Genomic DNA, 23,413 nt, shown 5'->3' with positions numbered 1-23,413 from the left:
AGGCAAGCTATCTAAGCGTAGAGCCACTATATGAGTTGACGCGAAGCGTAAAGGAAATGTTGGCCGAAAATGCCTCCCACATTTCTGGAAATGGCACTTCCCAAGCCTTGTAAGTTGCATCTAAGCATTCTCTATTTTGAAATAACTAGCGATATCATAAAAAAAATATGCTCTCAATAGGGGGGGGGGGGGCGGTCGCCATAGGCGTAGGAAGCAGGGGCTGCAGCCCAAAAATGTTTGTGAAAATTCGGGCAATATGCTGAGAATTTTCTCAGGTAGACACAGGTAATACACACGACTTCGGTGTTGTTGTTTACAGACGTCAAGAGGACTGCTTGTACTTTTTTCAACATCTTATGGATGTTGCAACCCTTACCATGGCATCGACCTGGCGTTGTAAAAGTTTAGTCTTTCTTCGAACAACCTCGCTTTTCAAACAAACTCTTCGTCCTGTGTCAGGTAGTTGGTAAGTAGGTCTATGTACAGGCCGGGCCTAGCTGGGGAATTGTCCGTAGTCCTAGTATTGTTACTGTAGTATTGTTACTGTACTGTTATTAAGAAAATAAGAAAATTTTGGGATTTACAAACCCTCTAGATGGCCGGAAACGGCACTTCCCGAGGTTTCCAAGCGGCATATACCCAACTTTAAAATAGGGATATCATGTCCGAAATATCTCATAATCAGGATCCAAAATACCTTTTTATTTTTTTATTTCGGGTGTTATTTTGGGAAAATTGTCCCTGTCAATCTTGTTTCAGGCGCTACGTTAGAATGTTCGAGAGCTCTTTTATGTTATTCGATGAAGAAAATGGCCTCATGCAGGCTAATATAGGCCTATACACATGCAATACACAATTACACATAGTAACATTCCTAGGTACCGATTGCTAGGGCATCCAGATGAAACGTGTATTAAGCATTACCCTGGTAACATATGAGATTCTCAGCTGTTCGAGAAAACATGTACGTGTGTAGGCCTACTATAGGGCCTGTATAAATACTATGAGAGTGCATATATGTACTATATCAATACCGTGGGCGCAATAATACATGTTGTTGTTATAGGGCCAATGAAGCCTACATTCAACTATTCTTGCTTTATAAAGACGGTTTATTTGAAAAGATCGCACCGCGTTTATGGTAGGCGAGAAATGAAACTAAAAAAGAGCCGTTCATTCACGATGATGCATAAATGTAGGCATGAAAATATTCTTATCCCTGCCATATGTGGTGTATTACATCCCCTCCACCCATTTTCATGGGGGATATATGCCCCCTTCCCCCCCCCCCCAGGATCGCCGCCCATGAATACATGTGTTTTAATTAATTCAAATTTACTTTCCTGTATGTACACAAAAGTCAACACAGGTGTTGGTAACAAAACTTTAGTTTATTTTTTTTATTTTTTTTATTTTTTTTTTTATCGCCAATTGTGTACAAAGGGAAAGGAAGTCTCCTAAAAAGTCATAAAAGACTTAACAAGGTAGGAGACTCCCTGGGAGAAAAGAAAAGAAAAGTGAACAAATATTTATAATACAGAATATACGTAATGATTAAATATACAGTAATAATATCCTAGTGACGCTGAGATGGATACGTGAAAAGATTAAATATTACTAGTACGAGTTAATGAACTCCTTTTTCAAATGCCTGGTGAATGTGGGTTTTGAAGTAATGAGCTTCAAATTTTTTGATAGATCATTCCAAATTTGTATTGCTCTGTTTCGAAGACCGAATTTCCCTATGTTACTATGGTAAAAATTGCAATGAGCGTTGTCGGCTTGTCTTGTGTGATGGTTATGTAAGACTCTGTTACTACAAATAAAGTCATTAAAAGTGACTGGCAGTAATCCATTCCATGCTTTGTAAGCAAAGGTAGCAACCTTGACTGTTATAATATCACCGAGTTTTAATAAATTTAGGGACTTGAATATTCCACTAGTATGTTCAAGCGGTGGGGCATTAGCAATGTGACGTATAGCCCTCTTTTGAAGAATATTTAGGCGGTCAATGTTAACATTGTATGTACCAGACCAAATAGTTGTACAATAGGATAGGTGTGGCAGAACTAGTGTTTGATAAAGCATTCTAAGGACATGCTGTGGGAGGAAGTTTAAACATGATGAAGGCCTAAAATGTGTAATATCTCGGTCTGATTACCAAGTTCTGACCTTATGTGAAGTATGAAATTGAGCCCTGAGGTATAAATACTCGAAAAAATGTAAACAAGAAGTATTTTGAATACATCACTGGATTCCATTTGGGGGGGGGGGGGTCAAGACTGTAGCACAAAGCAAATTTGGGGGGCATTGCCCCTGGCCCCCCTCTGGCTAGGCCACTGCTCCACAGCCACTTCTTTTGTCATATTCATGAGTAAAATTAATATACACTCATATAGAGTAGTTGATTTCCTCGGAGAAATGAGAGTTTTGTCGTTTCTGCCCTTGCTTCTAAAATCTACTAAAATCGCTGCACTGTCGATGTAATGATGGCCGATCCAACACACCCTGGCAAAGTCTAGCTAGACCTCATTCCCATTTATGCCAGCCTTCAGTAAATGAAAACATAAAATTTTATTTAACCTTAGCAATGGAAAGTCAAGCAGTTTTGTCTAGCATTGTGTCGCAAACGATGATGTAAATTGGCAAAGCCTGTCCAAATCATCACTATCAAAGTAACATCTTATGTGTGAACTTACTCAAATCACTTACTACTATTTGTTTGTGTCAACCAAACAACTGAAAGAAATATCCCCAAATGATTCTTTCTAGAACTTCCTTATTGTACTTGTTAATATATAAACATATTACAAAGGATATTATATGAACTCATACACTTGAATTCCAGAAGCAATCCACTTTTCCTTGTAAACTGTGTCATAATAGGTCCAGGTTGGAGTGCTTTTCTTTGTGTGAAGATATTGCCACGGCAGTTGCCCCAGTTGTCAAAATACAAAAATGTAGTTCCTAGTGCATGTTGGTAACATATAAAAAGTATATTACAAGCAATATGTAGAAATTAGAGTACTTTATTTAACAATGAGTAAGCTTTGCCTGTTCAAAGCCATTAGTGCATTATAATTGGATCTGGCCACCATGCTACAGGAATTACCTTAAAACTAAAGCCACACAACTAGGATTACTATATTTTATATGCTCAGATGGGAGGACTATATTAAGTGACTTCATATGTTCTAAATATGTGACCCCAACACCAACTGTTGATTATTAAAAACCTTGATCAAATTATGTCAACACCTTACAAGATGTCAAGGGTGGGGAGGGGGCTAAGCTGCCCATAATAATGTATTGCTAGGATAGACAGGCCTTATAATATCCTACATTACATTGCCAGGCTAGACTTTATAGTAAATTACAGTTACTTAAGATTGTGTCATTTTGCGATATTTTAGAATTTACTTCAGTTATATTTGATTAAACTTACACAATTTTAATTAGTATTTATTTACGTTTCAATGGTCTTTCCTTACCAAACGGCATTGCTGGCAAAATCCTTGCTTAAATATCCCAATCCTCTTTCATGAGTGAGTGAGCTCTATATATCAGAGGACTTACACATGGAAAGCTACAATGCTGGCAAGAACCTTGCTTAATAAACGCAATCATCTTTCATGAGTGAGCTATAACATCAGAGGCCTTACACACGCAAAGCTCTAATGCCCCTTCATCAACAGATATTTGTCACCAAATTTATCTGGATGAAATTAAAACCCTTGAAGGAAAGATTGTAATAAATGATTGTTTGGACTTTCCTTTGACCTCAAATAACATCATTTTGTGTGAACCCAATGCAATCACAGACATGAGTGCACAAACTTGGACAAATTTTATAAACATTTATCAACTGTTCTTGGAGCAATAACATATATTCCAACTGAATTCAAAAGATGGATCTTACATGCATTGTTATGGAACAAGTACTCTTAGAATAATAACTCTTGAAGATGTATTTCTTTCTTATTTTCTATATTTGCTCTGATGTTTCCGGTCAAATTTATCAAATATATATTTTTTTTGTTTGTTTCTGAATCAGTTCCTTAGAACTCTGAGGATATTGGGACCCTGATAAAGGATATCATGCAATTTTTAAGTGCTCTTAAATCGAAAATTCAGGTCCATAATTAGTTTTCTTTACCCATGAGATAACTGTTTAATACAGTTTTGTTGTTCTGGTTTTGGAATGATTAATTTTTTTCTGTTTTGTGCACTCAGTATACTATGGAGGGAAAAGCTGACACAGAGCTATGTTCATCAGCCATCCACAATGCAGTTTTTAGGGAAAGCATGCACACATACACCGATAGGGTTAACTGGCTCAAAATACAAAATTGACTATACCACACGGCTCAGTGATAGCTAGTTATAGGTCCTAAACTCTGGAATTCTCTTCCCCATCACTTAAGAAATATCACACATATTGACATTTTTAAGAAGCACTTGAAAACGTATCTTTTTAGGCTCGAGTATGGGCATTAATCTTATTCACATTTCTTTGTTTTATCCACTTTACTGTGCCCATTTTTTTTGTATATTTATATTTTTTATTTTCTTTATTGTGGTTTATTACCCTGTCTTATATCAGGTTTTACTTTTACTGCTATTGTTATTACTTTTAGGTTTTCTTAGTTTGGTATTTTTATATACCAGGATTTGGTTCTTTTGTACAGTGCTCTTGAGCATGTTTTATTTCATGATAACAGCACTTTAATATACGGTATTTATTTATTATTTATTATAATATGGATTTCGTATGTTAAATCCTAAGCCTAATGACACGGTAAAAATTGACCTGAATGTTAATGTTTGGAGAGAATATGAGAATTCACTGGTTGAACGTATCACATGTTATTGAAATCTGGGATCAAGTTTCTTAATATCGTGTTGTAAATGTTTTATATATGATTATGCACAACAATTAGCGAACGTTTAAAATCTCCAAGGTAAATTTTGACGTCCGCTTGAACATGGCTTCGAGTTCTCAACTCAATATGATCTTAGAAGTTAGGCTAGTTTATTGATTTGTGTACAGTTAACAATTCTAGGATAATTATATGGTGAGTTTGCACAACGAATTTAATGGGTGAACATTGGATAACTTCATCCGTTCCATCGAGATCTATTCTGATATTTATTACAATATGTTCAAATATTAAATTACAGCTGTATACTTCAGCTTAACAAGACTGTGCCAATACACAACATATCAAAAATGGCACAAATAAAATTGAATGCAAATTTATGATTCGTCCGAAATTAAGCAATATACAGAATGATAACAAAATTAATTAAAGGTCATAATTATTTCACCAAACAAGTTAAAATTGTTTGACAGATAGGGAATGGTCGTATTTTCTTAGTTTTAAACCCCTATCCTTACCTTCAAGAATATAGAACTCCTGGCTCGGAGTGATTTCATAATCCCATGTTGCACCTTACGCAATGTCTGTGGCTCGTTTCAAGTTATATACTGAATATATACTGGTTAATACTGAGAAAAGTACTATAGAAACCATTAACGTGGTAAAATAGCGAAAATTCGACAGCAATTGTTAGAGCCTATATAGCTCGAGTAGCCAACTTACTTTTATTTCTTTTTTTCTAAGCCACGCAGACCGTCATAAATGTAACATTACTAAAGGGACAACAACGTTATAACTGGTGAACGTGTTTCGCTTATTAACAGTACCTGATTTAGAACAGGATACCCCTCCCCCCTCCTTGTTAGTCCCAGTCGCCCACATATTTCGACATTAAAAATCGCCGTCTTACAAAGATACGCTATGAACACACCGTAACATAATAATAGCCTGCTGACACTACATTTATTCCCATAGCAAATACCCCCACCCCACCCACCGCAATTTTAATTGTTCAGCGAGAGTCCGGAATAGATATAAAATGTTCTTTTCAGTTCAGATATTATTTATCAATCTTCGCAGTCACCTGATAAAAAGACCCCAAGGAACGGATGATACAAATATTTACAACTTTGGTCTTCAGTCTCCGTTGTTGGTGTCCGTGTGGTAGTTTGAATTGGTTCTGGGGTTGGTATCACCTTTCTAAAGGTCGCTTTGGCAGTATTTGACATGTCTCCCTCGTTATCCGATTCATCGACAGCATATAGACCTAACACCACCGAATACGTTTCTAAGTGTTGCGGGACAGTTGCTACCTGAATTATCATAATTTCTTCGTCTCCGTAAGGTGCAGGAGAATTAAGATTTCCATGTAAAACATCGGTTTGGTAAATTTCATTGGTGGTCGATGCTTTATTACGTAGTTCCTGTGAAGAGTCTGCCCATCTGATTACGTAATGGTGAGCTGGGGAGGAAATTGGACCAACATGTCTACTAGTACGTGTATGTTTATGGTGATCGTTCTGTTGTGTTAAAGGCCTATGTTGTGTTTGCAGGCCTACAAGAAAAACGCCATTTTGAAAATTTGCCGCCACTGTAAATAGAGCAGTTTAATGTCACTGATTGTTGGTAAACAACCACTTTGACTATTTGCCTCCTTGGTTTATACAGATCTTGGTGACTGGTAGTTTATAATAGATGAAACGAATAGGGTCGGAGTTATGTGGGTCGGTTGGGGTGGGAAAAGGTAGTTGAAACTGAATATGTTCTCACAATAAAGTTTGGAACTTGCTATATTTCTTCTATCTTCATAAGATTTCTGCATTAATATTTTCTTTCTTACCATTTGTGGGGTGTGTTTCATTACGACTCTTAATATTATCACAGGCCACACCTCCGTCTACTTATTTTCTCTCCATCATCATAACCACCATGTACGTATTCTCTATGTAGTCATTTTTATTTTGATATATAACATTTAGTAAATGCTTATAGATGCTTGCAATATGAAATAATGATAATAGTATTTCCAATGGTTCTGATAAAGAGAATGAAAACTGTCAGGGTCTACTATTACGGTCTCTTTTTAATGGTCATTAAGACACTGGAAATCAGATTTCCTCCCATCCACGTTCTGCCCAGCTACCCCCCCCCCCCCCCACACACACACCCGAATCTTATTTTCCAATACACGAACAGCGCAAATGGTACTCCAAGAGCAGCACTCACCATTCCCAAAATCAAAATCGTCCCCTGAAGCAGTGAAAGTGATCGCCACGGTACCCATACTGAATGAGGTATTGAAAACGGCGAGATCTGTGATCTTGTTGGGTGCAAATGTGTCAATGGAAGGGTTCCATTCTGGTGGTAATTCAGAGACACTACTAGCTCCACCTGACACCCCTCTGGTAAAGTTCGGTGCGGGAACCCCGGCAATCTCTGGTATTGGAGCACCTGGTAACTCTATGGATATATTTCCTTCAGATAAAAAGATAAGATAAATTGGCGGTAAAAACATTACAACTACACTGGATTGTTTGTACGTTTTGTCGATAGACTCGCTCATGGTATTACTAACCTTCGAGACAAGAATATCTCTCCCGCCCCCACCCCCTCGCCGCAACCTCACCATTGTTATGACACTTCACACATCCACTGCGCAAGCGTAATCAAAAGGAGGAGAGGATGAACAGGACATAATCCCTCTTTCCCTATACTCACTAATCAGACGCAACAGATCTAATTCGTGTTTTCTGGTCAATGATCCCACATGACAATTAAGATCTTTTAGTAGTTCTTCATAAAATAATACCAAACGGTCCTTCTGTATGTATTTGTCATAAGGTCAATCTCCCAACTTATATGAGAATAAAGTATGTTAAATATACATACCTAAATATTCGGTTATGTTTCCGGATAAGAGAAGCTCTGGTTCCAAATAAATCCCAGTTCCTGAATGCAGTGACGATCTGTATGGCAATATCTTGGCTCCTCCATTGTTTTCAATACGTATTTTAATCCCATATAACCCGACACCGAGAACCTGACTGAAACTTTTTGAGTATATACCGTCGTTCTTTGTTAAATCGGCACCTGTACATTGAAAACAAAATAACAACACATCGGTGGAGCTTGTTACTCTGGCCCGTTTCCCTCCCCTACAAAACAGAACAAACAAACAAACAACCAAAATGCAAATGCATTGAGGTTTCGATGACTTCAATGCACTAGACCTCTGCTTGTTAGTATAACCAGAACTAGCTGTTACAATAACACTATGGCATGCTAACACAGGTCAGTCTACTGTACGTGTTTATACACACCTCCATCAAAAGCAATAGGGTTCTTGTACTCAATGTTATGAATCCACACACCAAGAATTACAAAACCAAACCAAATCTCTAATAACTTCGCACATTAAGGTTGTAGAGGAGTCCACTTATGGACAAGTTAGATTGGCATACGCCCACGAAACTTCAAAGAATCAACTTGAAAGAAGCTAATATAGATCACTGGAGGTCAACCTGCGGTCAAAGGTCACCCAAATGCAGTTCGACTATTGTATTACAATAGCGTAACTCCCAACCCTGTCAGTGGTAGTTTCACAAGTAATTAAAAAAACTTGAAACATTTTGACCCATAAATGACCTCTGGTGACCTTGGATCACATCACGGTTATGTTGGAAAATATGTCCCTACTTCATTCACAACTTGTCCTAATATACCAGCGATGCCAGACTTCGTGACAAGAAGTTGTTGCAAAAAATTAGCATAAGTTGGGAGTTTTTGGCACATAATCAACCTTGAATAACCTTGAATGACCTAATGAATTTTATCAAAAATGTTTCCCTTGCTGATGTGCACTCTGTCTTAAAATCCCAACCTTTTTAGACATTTGGTTCTCAAGTTATTGCAAAAATACTAGTTTTTGACCCCTAATTGACCTTGGATCATATTACCGCTATGTTTTGAAACGATCCCTTACTTCATTCACAACTAGGCCAATAACTTAAACTTAAAACTTAAACATAAATGACCTTAGGTGACCCTGGAGCCCAATACATAAACATACCAGCCCCGTTGTTACACGCACCAGCGATACACGATATTCATGCCAACCCTTTTGTCATATTAACTACACGGCGGTGTGCACACGAGCCTGATTGGCCCACATATCAATATGGTATACACGTATCATTTCAGTTGCCACATCAACCATACGGAAGTGCATACGTGCGCTGTTGTCATGTAGAGGACTTCACTTTTCTTAAATCGGAAGTGCGCCCTCATTTTTATAAGATTAATTACGATCGATAATCACTCCATCAATGTCATGACTAATTCTAGGTCAAGAGACATTGGTTTCGATAGAACAATGGATGGTTTTATTCCGACGAGCGATAAGCGAAATCTTTCACACAACGAAAGATTATATAAAGCTTTTTACGACTAACAACTACGACTTGGATTACAATATTCAACGGATCGACAACGCTTATACTTACGACGAAATTACGCTTAAACGGAAAACTTTTATTGTTTTTCCCTACTTTTATTCCATATCAAATCGGATATGTGTTGCCCCCGCTTCCGGGCGAATTGTTTTTATGGATTAGGATTTTGATAGCGGAATTTGTGTTTGGATTTTTAATTCGAGCCTGTCTGTAGGATTCGTACGAGACGGCGACCTAGCGCAAATAGGACTGTAGTGTTTGAGGTGAGTGACGTACTTTTATATTTCATATAATTTACCGCCTAATAACCCTAGCGTCCAAAGTCATACCATCCACATCGGGTGTGTATTTACGAGCCCTGTTGTCATAAAAACCAAACGGGCTATACATACCAGCTCCGTTGTCGAGAAGTATTAGTCGGACCGGATCGGCATTTGGTCTTTCTACCGTGGCAATAACCTTTACACCTATTACCGGATCAAACCGCTTTTTTACTTCAGCGTAGATAACCAACGGTTTATTGTCAACGACTCCGATTAGTGAACCGCATACAAACGACGATACTGTAATCGGATCAACTCCTTCTTCAGATGGATATGAGGCAACGGAAACAATGACGTCATGTTTTACAGTGGTATCTTGGTTATATATGTGATACGTCCATTCACCTGGCTGTGTAAGGAATGTATGAAAACAATAGATTGTACAAATCTAACAATGGCAGGTTATTGCTTTCAGAACAATCACACTTGTAACTTATATTACAAAGTTTATCGATACAATAAAAACACAACATGTAAGAATAATGACAGATTATTGCATCAAACCAATATTTCCAAGTTGTAAGTACAGTGGTAGGTTATTGTATCAAAACAATATATGTAATTGGTCACAACATTATAGTGTAACGGAAATGTATCCCTTTAAGTAATTTGTTATTGTAATATTCGTTTTAGAATGAGCGTCCCCTCGGTTCTACCCGTCGATGGCCTCTCTCCCAAAACATGTGTAGAGCTTTTGCGAGTTGCAGGTGGGGACAGCCAATGAAAATCGTACCCCTGTTTGTTTATAAACCTTGCTGAATCAGCACCCGAATTGAGATGTGTCCCATGTTAGTGGTAGCGCAGATTGTTTTATTAGTTTGAGCTCACCACGCTCACGAGGATTCCAAGATTAGCCTCTGACGGAGAGAGAACCGAGAGAACGCCTATTTTCTGTAAGTTGCTACCACTTCACTGGTATATTTTTGTTCTATCACACGATTATGTGCTTGGCATGACTCCTAGGTTTAATTGTTTGTCTTAAGAAAGATTAAATCGGGTACCTTTGGGGTGACGGGGGTTATTTTTCGTACACCTAGGGAATTGTAAGAAAACTATCGTTGCGCTAAGTGCATTGAAGTAGCAAGAAACTAGGGTGTATTTTTAGGACGTCATATTTGTTGTCACATTCTATAGGGGGTTCGATAATTGTAATTTCGACTTCACTAGGAGGCTCACAAACGCTATACCGTGTGTTTCATGTGGGCGTTTGTTTTATCTATATCTTTTGTGTTTTCTTAAGCAAAGCAAGTAGTGAGAACGACAAGTGTCAACACACGCTAGTATTATCCTTCATCTGTAAATACATTCACCCACGTACTGGTTCGGTTGTGATCTCGAAAAGAGATATTTTATTTAGTAATATAAACTGGTTAAGTCTTTAAGCCTGTTGTTGAGTAAGTCCCAATAAAATATCTTGTATGCCTCCACGAGTTAGCGTAACTGCGTAAGTGCGTAACTGCGTAAGTGCGTAACTGCGTAAGTGCGTAACTGCGTAAGTGCGCAACTGCGTAACTGCGTAAGTGCGTAACTGCGTAAGTGCGTAAATGCGTAAGTGCGTAGTTGTGTAACTGTGTAACTACCTAACTGCGTAACTTCCTAAGTGCGTAACTGTGTTACTGCTTAAGTGTACAGACAGTTCCTGTACCATTTCTATTAACTGCTTATCTGTAAAGTCTGTCAATGCCATAATCTGCGGTAAATTCATGTGCCAGTGAATCAAAGATCAACGTAATAAATCAATAAATAAGCGATCAACCAGTCATCAACCTCTTCCCCGATTTTTGTCTTGATATGTGTTGAAGATTTTTATTAGTTCAAGCAGCTGGACTTCGGGGACACTGGTCAACGTTACAATATATACGAAGTATAGGTTAGATGTCACTTGTAAGAACAGTTCAATTGACAATGGCAGCTTATTGTATTAACACAAAAGATGTAAGGGTCTTAATGTTACATGGAGGCAGTATAGGCTAGAAGTCACTTGTAAGCATAGTTCTAAGGACAATGACAGTTAATTGTATTAAAACCAAACATGTGATAGGTGTCATTGTTACATGGACGCAGTATAGGCTAGATCTCACTTGTAAGAACTGTTCTAAGGACAATTACAGCATATTGTATTGAAACAATAGATGTATAGTAGGTCTCAACATTATATTAGCGCAATATAGGATAAATTACACTTGTAAGAACAGTTCTAAGGACAATGACAGCTTATTGTATTGAAACAATAAATGTGATAGGTCACAACAATAAAATTATATGGACGCCGTATAGGCTAGATCTCATTTGTAAGAACAGTTTTAAGGATAAATGGCAGCTTATTGTATTAAAACAATATAAACGATATGTATAAAGTATGAAGGCTGCTGCATCAAAACAATTGATATCAGATGTAAGAATAATGATAGTTGGTACCGTCAAAACTGTGTATATCACATGCATGATTCAACATTAGCTATTATGTAAGAGTGCAACGATGATATTAGTTTAAATCAAAAACAAAAAACAAATATATAAACATAAATAAACTAATATAAATCGATGTTATTAGGATATAAAGTTCAATATTTTTTTCACTTTCATAAATTCCGGGACATTATTTAGACTGTTACTCGCAAGTATTTGTAAATATCCTTCATTTTGTAAAACATACTGTAACGCTAAATCGGTCTTATATTCCGGTGAGCTCAATTATTCCCTTCCAAGGACTAAATCAGTCACGGTACAGACAATACTTTGACATAAAGCCCTCAATAATAAATAGATAAACATGCACGTACACCACAATGGTTGCAAGCAATTAAAATCATGGTCTCAATATCGAAGTAAAGTCCTATAACACGAAACGTATAAACATGTATAGAAGACAAGTACAAGACGGATACACATACGGCCACAATGGTGGGTGTCTGGGCTACTACCAGACCAAACGATCCAGAACTGGAGCGAACACTGACTCGCAAGTTCCGGGATTTGATTCAGTTGTGCTGATGAGCAGACGATATGGACCAGTAATACTTACGTGACTGTCAACATGAAAAGCACATGGTTAAAAACAAAGACATGTAGCCAAGAAAAATAGAGGGCGATAGATATGATGACCAACGGTATCACAATACATTCCTTGATCACTAATCTTCAGCGGCCTTACCTCGGCGATGCCGGGTATTCTTATTTTGACTTTCTTGAACGCTAAATCATTCTCGTAAGATGCCTGAAACCGGTCAAAGGTTCGTTCCCCAGGTGACATTATTGTAATAAATACTGCAGCTGCAACAACAAAAACCAGAAGAAAATTACGACCGTAAGTTAATGTTGATCAATGAAAGCAATCTACCGCTAATTACAATATTTGACATTCGAACATTTCCTCAAAACAACAGTTCCATCGAATGATCCAAACCTATGCTCGCAATTATCCAAAGGAAATGTTCTTGATTGCGAAGGATAAATGCAAATCAAACGTATTAGGTTTCTTCTTGGAAGTGGATTTACCTTCCGTTTACCTATTATAATAAGATCACAGCGCCGTTTTAATCACGATTGAGCCTTCAACTGTCAATTTCTGAAGGTTTTCCTCCCCAACTGTTTCAAATTAACTGTTCGTGTCTAGAATGCTAATGAAGTTTCTGGAAAAGTTTTTGGAATCATCATTCAAATTAAACTTTTGGATGGAAAGATATATATATATAGCTATAAGGATGTTTGAATCGTCACTGACCTTATTGACCTCAGCTGACATATTTGACCTCATTTCGTACTTAAATCCGGAAATAAAACATTTACAACTGACATATCGATAGGATCGTTGTGATAAAAAACAACGTCGGATAGACACACAGACAACCAGTCACACAAACACACAAACCACACGAACACATATAGTGATCGATAAATGTATTTATTATCCCAAAGCTATAAAAGCGCCATTCGCCATTAACACTGATCACCAAAGTCGTTCCTTGTATATAAACAATGATAATATTTGAACTATTTTTTTTTTCAAATATTCAATTAATCTTCTATTTTTTTTACCTTCTCCAGATGGATTTGTGTGAAAGTAGGTGAAGTCAAATGTTGTTAATCTCCCAATGGTTTCATCGATGTAAACACTTCCCTCAAAAAAAAGATCATCCTTGTCAAAGACTACAACAGATGATTCAATCTTCAAAAGAACAAACAAAAGATGAGATGCTCCTACTGTCTTGTAGCGTGTGGTGTAGCTAAGAGAGGTGGGAGGGGGATTAAGGGGGTGGGGTGGAGAATGGACTGAAGGGACGAAAGACACTTCCTGTAACTTGTATCTCTAAAAACAAAAGAGTGGGAGTGAAAAAAATCACTACAAAGGAGCTGAAATTCACTCCATTAGACAACATTAATCTTCGTATTGCAAAGCAAAAGTACTAAATATTCACTCTTTACAAAGGAGTGAACAAATGAGCCAATCAAATGCTAAGAATGCTCACTCTTTCATTGGCTAGTTGTTTGGAGGTAAGGCCTATGCCTAATGTTAGGCCTGTGAGTAATGGGTCAGAAGTAAATGGTCCAGGAATTGTTTTTTTTTTTTCTTCATGAACGTTTTTCTTTATGATTTTTTGTTATTTCACGTATCAAGATGTAACATCACAAACTGAAACAGAGACAGCAAAATTACCAGGTTTTGTGAATACATATTTATTCACAGGTGGGAAATTCGGAATAAGGAATTTCCTGAAAACAAGAGCCCAAGGGCACTGTGGTTCCTTGCGTATGGGTATATGACAATACACATAATATTATCAAGCAAGATTGGGTTCAAATAGTCAAGTAATTGTGGTCCTATAGCTACCTGTACCCATAAAGTAACCAACACTATAGCCAACACTTCTGTGATCACAAATTGTGATCGGATTATGATCAAAATGCACTTTTGAGATCTGAACATGGCGTCGAAATGTAAGAGATATAAGGTCACCTACAAGGAGGTCAACAGATATGATAACATTTGTGACCACAGATGACATGACCGTGAAATTTGAAAATGTTCCACCACCCATTCACAACTTGTCCCAAAATATCACCTGTGGCATTGGGATTTAATTGCATTAAATGTCTAAAAATTAACTTTGAACTTGTATACATAACTACACACAAAGGTCACCCGGAGGTCAACCAATTGACCTTTTTGATCGGTGAGAAAATAGAGCATCAAAACTGTAAAAGTTCAAACATTTTTTCTTTGCCCATTCCCCCCCCCCCCAAAAAAAATACTAGTTTTTTAACATTAAATAATTTGAAACATTAATAACTTTGCACACGAAAGTCCCACGGGGGTCAACCCATTGACATTAATGATCAGAAGGTACCTTGACATCTGAAAATAGCATCGAAATTGTAACTAGAGCACCAATGGTGCAGAAGCTCATACCTTTTCGAGCTTAAAAATGTATGGCCCACAAAACCAATTTTGGGCCCATGAGGGATACCCCCCCCCCTCCGTTAGCAGAACCCTGGCCACACCACTGGCTATAATTCCTTTTTTCCCCTTTAAATCCTATTTTACCCACTCTCTCAGACAATACCACTGACCTACCCTATTAAACTTTCTCCCCTCTACCTTAGCAGAAATAACTTCACAAGCACTCACTACAAGACATAACTTCACAAGCTGCCTACATACCTCAGGCTCAAAGACTTCTAAGGATCGGCAAGTGCTGATTGGCTATAGGGCTCTCATGCTTACAGTTCAACAGTTAATAACAACTCCCAGTCCTGCTTTAATTCCACTAACAGCCTCTGCAGAGCTTAACCACAAATGTAAACAAACACTGCAGAGACTGGGAGACAAATTAAAGGAGCTTTGGCAAAAAGTGAAGGCTCAGATTTTTTTTAAGCAATGGGGATTAATTGTAATTAATTAACTTTTGACCAAAAATTTTTAGGCATCACCTTATTCATACACAATCCAACAATCATCAGTTCAACTTTGAATATGATCCATCAAAATCTTGAGGAGATTGAGATATTTGAAAATATTACAAAGAATGACCCCCGATGACCCCCTAAATGACATTTGACCTCAATTTTCCGAACACCCCTCGTAACTCTCATCCCGAGGAACATTGTGACCAAGTTTCATTATAATTGGCCGTACACTGTACGAACAGGAGCAATTTGAAAATATAGGGCCGCGGCCCGGGCCACAAAAGACCCTTAGTTGATCTTTGATCTCAAATTCATGAACACCCTGAAGGTAAGCTACCATAGTACTATCGTGACAAACCCTCAACATTGTACCATGGAATCTGTAGGAGAAGAAGCATTTTGCGTATTTCCACAAAATGGCCCATTACGGCCCACAGGTGACCTTTGACCCCAAATTTTGGACCATCTCTGATGGCCCTATACCCAATGGTCCTTGTGTCCAAGTTTCATGAAATTCCATCAAACACTGTGCGAGTGGCAGCGGTTTCACCAATTGTTGACGGATAGAGTGATAGACGCTGCACTGTAACAATAGCTCACACCAGCATGCTGGTATGAGCTAAAAATCCCCAAAACAAGTAAAAGTCACCAGAGGTCAAATTGAGGTCAAAGGTCACCCAGATGCGGGTTGGCAATTAGATTACATTGAAGCAATTTCCAACCCTAACGGTCAATTCGTTCTCAAGTTATTGCAAAAATACTAGTTTTTTATCATTAATTGACCTTTGGTGACCTCGGATCACATGACCGTTAGTTTGAAAATGTTCCCCTAACCAGTTCACAACTTGTCCTAAAAAAATCAACCTTGTCGCACATTGGCACTGGGAGTTATTGCAGTTTTAGTATTTTCGAATTTTGGACCATAACTGACCTTTGGTGACCTTTGTGGGCACAAAAAACAATAGGGCACACCTTCTTCATATGGCGGATCTATAGTCCAAGTTTGGGCTCAATCCAACATTCCCTTATTGAGATAGAGCGTACCCAAGCAAGTGTCACAGACGCACACACACACGCACGCACGCCAACCTGACTGCATAGGTTCCTTTTGCTAAAGCAAGGAATCAAAAAATACAAAATAATAATAGAAACAGTCAACTTCCGACGACAAACAATTGCAATATTCAATCATAACTCTCATGAATAGCAATAGCAGATATGATATGTATGTCACTTTAAACCAAGTTCAATATATAAATTTAACTTCAATATATGGGAGAACAATACTATACGGCATTAACAATACAGACAGCAATGGATAATACTGTAGAACACCAGTCAGAGCCTTAAAAGAATACCAATAATAAACAACCTTGCCTTTTATCAGTTACTACAACAAAGTTCAAACACTTTTACTATTTTATTCTCAAGGAAATGCAAATATGGACAGAAAATACAATTACACGTTGAACTTTGTTGGAAAATCCGAATGATTGATTACAATTCTGGCATGTTGATGGTCCTACGCAGCAGAGAAAGAAACTTACGCCAAAGATTGCATGACCTTCTAACACCTTAAAAGAGAATATCCTGAGAGAGTTACAAATGCCTACTACACAGTGTATGGACATAGCAAATGAAACACCCTCCTAAGCAAACACAAGATTCATCTAATTTAAGATGGGTACTATCTGTGACGTTGAGAAACTACTTCATTCACAGTACAGACAGCAATGGATAATAATGAAGAAACCAGTCAGGGTCTTAAAGGAATATCAATAATTAACGTTTCCTTTCACCAGTTAATAATACAACAAAGATGTAACCCCTTTCACTATTTAATTCACAAGGTAATACAAAATTAATATGGACAGAAAATAGAATTAATCTATCAACTGTGTTGGAAAATCTGAATGATTGCTTACAACAGGTATGTTAATGGTCCTATGCAGCAGAGAGAGAAACTTGTGCCAAAAGATTGATTGAACTTCTAACCCCTTAAAGGGAATATCATAAGAACGTTACAAATGCCTTCACACAGTGTATGGTCCTGTGCAATACAAAGGTAAGGACCATTTGTTGTGTTTGGTGTTAAGGTTATTACCCTTCCTGCTTCAACTGTTGGATAATGTTTCATAGACAAAACTGATAGTGAGGTCAACTAAAGTGCACCACAGAATTAAAAACCGCAAAAATTTGTCCATTTTATCCATAACCAAACTGGGTAATAATGTTTGGAAATAACTTTGTCGTTTCAGGTAGGCTGTGCGCACCAACGTTGGCCACTTTGTTAAGGAGAAGCCCCTGAAGTGTACCCAACCTTTTCTATTGCTCTTATGTCCAGACAGGAGGCCAACCCAATTCTTTTTCATTTTTTGATTCAACAAGCTCACCAGTTTGGGACTCCATCACAGTTATATTTGGCAGGATTTTTAAGTTTAATTTGTTTTAATCTTCATTTTGCCCTTCCGTTTACAAAATTTTACAATATTTGTGAAGGGCTAATATTTGAGGTGCATGGTAAGATACGGTAGGTCCAAAAGTTAGGTCTCCGAATGTTTCGCTGGCAAATGTGTGAGCATTCATCGATTTCAAAGATTAAAGGTATGTAGACAGGTAGCTATTACTTTAGTTGAAATATCATACCCCCTCCCCCCAAATATATATAAATATATATATATATATATATATATATATATATATATGTATATATATATATATATGTATATATTTATATATATATATATATATATATATATATATATATATATATATATATATATATATATATATATATATATATATATATATATATATATATATACACAGTTATATAGATATATACACACATACACTCTCCGCCTGCATGAATGCATAGGTTACGATTATCCTTGAAACCAAATATTGGACACTCTTAGACTGTTTTCAGACGCCACCATTATTTTGAACTTCGAAACTCTGTTATGGGTACCCTGTAATATGAAATTCTATTAGGAGGGTATTGTTTGCTAAAAACATGAATAGCTGTGATCCAATTTCCATAGTTAAAAATATATATATATATTTTTTTAAATATATTTACTAGTGCCTTAATATGGATTAATAATACGTATGTTACAGAGTTAATTTCCTTTAAATGTTTGCATAAATTGCTATGCTAAACCTAAAAGTTTTGCCAACCCAGGGGGTTGACGGGTTTAGATGTACTTTAGGGTGGAGTTTTTAATTTCTTTCTGTCAGGAATTTACCATTGTGCTGTAACATATCCGTTTCAACAGTCATAGACAGTAGTATCCCAGTGTGATTTTCACAGATTCATAAAGGCGCAAAAACGAGTTCGAAAATGATAAACGTTTGCATATAGCAAATTGAAATTGTAAGATTGCGTTATATGCAAAAACATTTGTTAAGCTATTGCCAGCACACTCTACACTTATTTTTATAAGAAAATCACATTTGCATGAGGGGAACATACAAGTGGGGTGAGTGAATCATTCATTGCATATTTGTGTGCCTTTCTATGTTTGTAACTTTGCTTCAATCTGTGCTTGTATATGAAACTTAGTATCATTTTTACTGTGTAATATATATTTAATACCATATATTGTTGTCTTTGTCCTTTTTCAATTTGTTCTAACAGAGTCCAAATATAGAAAATCGTCTTATCATCAGTGTAGTAGCCCATTCCATTGTCTTGATATTTGGACGCATCTTTGTACAGTAGCCATATTTCAGTGCATAGATCGGGCCTTTCCATTGAGTCACAAACTCATTCTATTAATCCCGTTCCTCAAAATCAGCTGTAAAATATCATTAACTCTTTAAACAGTGAAATTCACTCTTTTAAAAGAGCGATTCTCACTCTTTCTAGAGCAGGAAATTCCCACTCTTTAAGAGTGAACAGCTCACTCTTTGGAAGAGTGAACATTCTCAGTCTTTTAAAAAAAAGTGAATTTCACTCTTCATGGAGTGATCACTCACTACACTCTCAGAAAGAGTGAGTATTCACTCCAAACGAGTGAAAATTCACTCTTTTGGTTTTAGAGTGTAACAATACATATAGGACTGAAGCACTGAACATTTTGGTAACCTCGAAGTGAAGGTTCAATGGTGGTGACGTTACTTCTCTGACCGATCATGAGCGATTATTTACAAATAATTGCAAACCTGTTTGGGGCAAAATTCGGATCCCGGTACCACTCCCCTTCCCTTCCCGATCCAATCCCGTTCTTGCTAACACCATAGATACTATATAAGTTCGACTATCTCGGGGAGATGATTAAGCAGAACATCGGATAGGTACAAATTATCTTATGAACAGATGGAACAAGCAAGAACTGTATATATTTTGATTCCTTGTTCAATGAAATCCTCTCGAATCACACCAATATACTCCACGACAATCTTGAACTATCGGAGAATATGAAAATCCCGTGAAACCGTCTAACTTATCAATTACATCGAAATCCGAACTTACCTCTACGCGTGTTTCGAAAACACTTGGCATTCCTGCGTTGGCATTGGCAGCTTCCCGTGCACCGGTAGAGGTGCTATCATCGGTTTGTAAATACAATTGGCCACCTTAAAGACAATTGATAAACTGATCTCAATAACGCTGACTTTGATTCTTTGCCTTATTGTAGGTTCTCAGCCTTTCACCTCTGGTGACGTATAAATCCACAAAGACAATAAGATTTCTTGCCATCCCTAAAAATGAATCCATTTAACAAGTAAAAAGCTTTATGAAAGCTTTACATTGTAGTTATCATGCTTAACTTGGTATCATAATTTGGCCTCTATGGCCTCATGTGACCTTTGACCTCTCCAATTACCAAGCATCTAAGAATTTACTAAAGGAACCCCATTTGAGATTCATCAAACGTAGCATAATTGAGTTGACTTCATTCTACGAAGTACAAGACATGATTTATTTTTAATTTTTATAGATGTTCCCTTCTAATTATCGATCATATAAAACAATTTTCGATTACTTCACGTTTTGGTGAAGAGAAGGAGGCTTCTTTAATCCACATATAAGGTATTGCCTTGTTTGTTTATATCAGACTGATAGTTTTGCCAGGATTGTTTTTTTTTCGGTCCTGGGGACGGAGTATCAATTCCACGAAAATCACGCTGATTGTCTTCAAGTCGTGTCCAGGTTTTATCTTCGTGTCCAGGATTTATCTTGAACGGCAGTTCTCAAGACGAGAAGAATTTTCATTATCAAGAAAAGAGTCAATATTTTAAATTCAAAACTTTTCACTTTCACCTTTTCACAGGATTGTGAGGAAGAAGCGAATACTGTAAGAAAAGTTAAATATACTGTCTTATTAACTCACCGTTTAGTTCTCAAACGTTAACAAGCTATAACTGGACAGGCAGGTACGAAGTAACTGTCCTTTTAACGTCTCGTCATAATTAAGAAACTAACCTTTCCTTTCCTTAAGGAATCTTTACTTAGACCCCGCCCACATAACATTTTTATATCCCCCAATATATATATATATATATATATACATATATATATATATATATATATATATATATATATATATATATATATATATATATATATATATATATATATATTATTGAAAACGTAATGAGAAGGAAAATATATATATATAACAACATAACTAGTATCATTCGATATAGGCGACAAACGCCATACAGTGGAATTATGACCTTCTTTACCGGTTTCGAACCTATGGACATACAATCAGCGTCCATAGCCTAGTGGTTAGGGTGTCCGCATTTAAAGCGGGAGGCCTGGGTTCGTATCCCGGTGGAGGCTGGAACTTTTTTTACTTGTCTGGATTTTCTAACTCACTAAAACTTCAATTATATATATATATATGTATAATAACAAAAATAATTATTAACTGATTCACTTCCATCATCATAACCATTAAAGGCATGTGTGCTATACAAAACAAATTTCCATTTTCCTTGTTTACTTTTGATTGCATTTGAAACTGACCAATGGTACAAAACATGAAAACTTATTGAAATCAACAAGCTATGTGATATCTTTTCTTACCGGTTTTTGTGGCCAAATTTTCAATGTTTTGAGATATCTCTGCATCAGTGATTGCTACAATATCAATGGTAACCTTTTTCTCGATAACTTTCTTCAGAGCTTTTTGCGTGCTTTCACCGTCTCCGTCCATACAGTCAGTCATAAGTAATATCTTACCACCTTCCGGATCTCCGTGTGCCTTCAGTACCTGAGACAGATCAGAACGAATCATATCACAGGGAAATGCACGAAAACAACGGCGGTTCATCTTGATGTAGGTGGGGTGGAGTTAGAAGGGGGAGGGGGTTGGAAGGGAGTCGGGGTATCTAGTGAAGTGAGAGGATGACAGTATGCTTTACGCGGGTAGTTGTTTGGTTTGGAAATTGGTAGTTGTTTGGTCTGGAGTTGGTTTTGAAGTATGCTAACACATGCAACCCAAGTATAACTATATTAGTGTGGGACATACCATCACACGTTCAAGATTATGAACCGATGGGAGAAGACCGAATACGAACTTCATGTAAATGGTATCAGCTAAATGGTATAAATGTGGTGAGTTTTCATTACGCAGTTTTCACCTACAACAAGCTCTGAACATAGGGCAATCGGATTTAGGACTTCCGTTAGATATGCTACAACTTGAGTAACATTAAGTGTTCCCCAAAAATATTTCAATAACTAATATAACGTCCGTAACGGTATTTATGGACTATTCGAGGGCAATGAACAGGAACCAATCGATAAATACGTATAGGGGAATATTCCCACTATACCGACATGGGTAAGGTGAACTATTGCGTAATTCAATGGTTAACCATTGTACGTCTCTATCGCACGGGACTGAGCAGCCTCCGATCAAGCTGTAGACTTCCACGTAAACAATGACAGATGTATTGTGATTGGGTTTGATCGAACGTAATGAACGATGATCATACAGTGGCGTCTATCATTGTACAGTGGCTGACAAATTCCTCAGGTATTAGTACTTACCTTTATTGCTTTATCCAAACCGCAACCAATACATGTGTTACCGTTAGCATCCTCAGGGACAAGGTTGGCAAGATTGTTTCTGCGACGGTCTGACGTCATTTTCCGTAAGTGGCTGACGATTGTCGCACCGCTATTAAAGTCCACAATGCCGATGAAGGTCCCTGGAGCTTTGTTAAGATATAGGTCCTAGCAGTATCGGCAATTTTCTTGTGCCTTTCACTTGTCTATACATATATAAAATGATACTTTTTGCGATCATTATACTTAAAAATATTTATGTATGGTTGAGGAGAGGTCATCTTGGGCACCCGTAGGCTTCCAGCCTGCCTTGTTCTGGGACAATTTCCCTGCAGTAAGTGCTAATCCCAACCTTTTTTACTTTGCTGTCAACCATCGTTTTTCTTCTTCTCTCTATTTCTGCCAATCGTGTTAAACGTTTTTATTGAACCGTGTTACTGTCCCAAACTATTCCCATACATAAGAAGCTGGGTAGGTCGAAAGAGATTTTACCTTCTATCACAAAATAAGGGTCTTCCGATTCCAGGTGTTGTTACTTAGAGGGTGTGATAAACAGTTGCTTCACAAAGGGTGAGCTTTTCATTATATCTAGGAAAGGGATGGGATGCGAGGGAGGGGAAAGGGACAGAGGGGGAAGTTTAGGGGATCTAGTTGTAGGTCACGTAGTACGCAAGACGTCCTTCCACTTACACTCATACTGCCCGAGGTGTCCATGACCAAAACGATTCGCATAACCTTTGATCTCACCACGAAGAATGTCGGTGTGACGTCACGCACAACTCTCAGACGATTATTCTTTTTACCTTCAAAGGAAACAAGACGGTT

At 37.4% G+C, this 23,413-nt stretch overlaps 1 protein-coding gene across 1 annotated transcript; it reads right to left on the bottom strand.

The window, feature by feature from the left end:
* Positions 1 to 5,240: 5,240 nt before the first annotated feature.
* On the bottom strand, positions 5,241 to 23,391 carry LOC139979617 (calcium-activated chloride channel regulator 4A-like). The gene is made up of 10 exons (XM_071990594.1): positions 23,279 to 23,391; positions 22,571 to 22,794; positions 21,602 to 21,788; positions 20,039 to 20,142; positions 13,693 to 13,822; positions 12,809 to 12,927; positions 9,724 to 10,003; positions 7,770 to 7,970; positions 7,107 to 7,355; positions 5,241 to 6,342 (listed from the first exon to the last, which is right to left on the bottom strand). Exons 2-10 carry the CDS (start codon positions 22,667 to 22,669, stop codon positions 5,948 to 5,950), a joined length of 1,764 nt encoding a protein of 587 aa, XP_071846695.1. The 5' UTR covers positions 22,670 to 22,794; positions 23,279 to 23,391; the 3' UTR covers positions 5,241 to 5,947.
* Positions 23,392 to 23,413: the final 22 nt, after the last annotated feature.

This window comes from Apostichopus japonicus, chromosome 14, assembly GCF_037975245.1.
Source record: "Apostichopus japonicus isolate 1M-3 chromosome 14, ASM3797524v1, whole genome shotgun sequence".
NCBI classification, from domain to species: domain Eukaryota; kingdom Metazoa; phylum Echinodermata; class Holothuroidea; order Aspidochirotida; family Stichopodidae; genus Apostichopus; species Apostichopus japonicus.
This window is presented reverse-complemented; position numbering and strand designations above follow the sequence as displayed.

Coding starts and splice junctions, on each gene's coding strand:
- LOC139979617 (XM_071990594.1), bottom strand. CDS start 22,669: ATGACGTCAGACCGTCGCAGAAACAATCTTGCCAACCTTGTCCCTGAG. Junction 20,143..21,601: donor AAATTTGGCCACAAAAACCG/GTAAGAAAAGAT, acceptor ATTGTCTTTAAG/GTGGCCAATTGTATTTACAA. Junction 7,356..7,769: donor AAACATAACCGAATATTTAG/GTATGTATATTT, acceptor TTTTATCTGAAG/GAAATATATCCATAGAGTTA.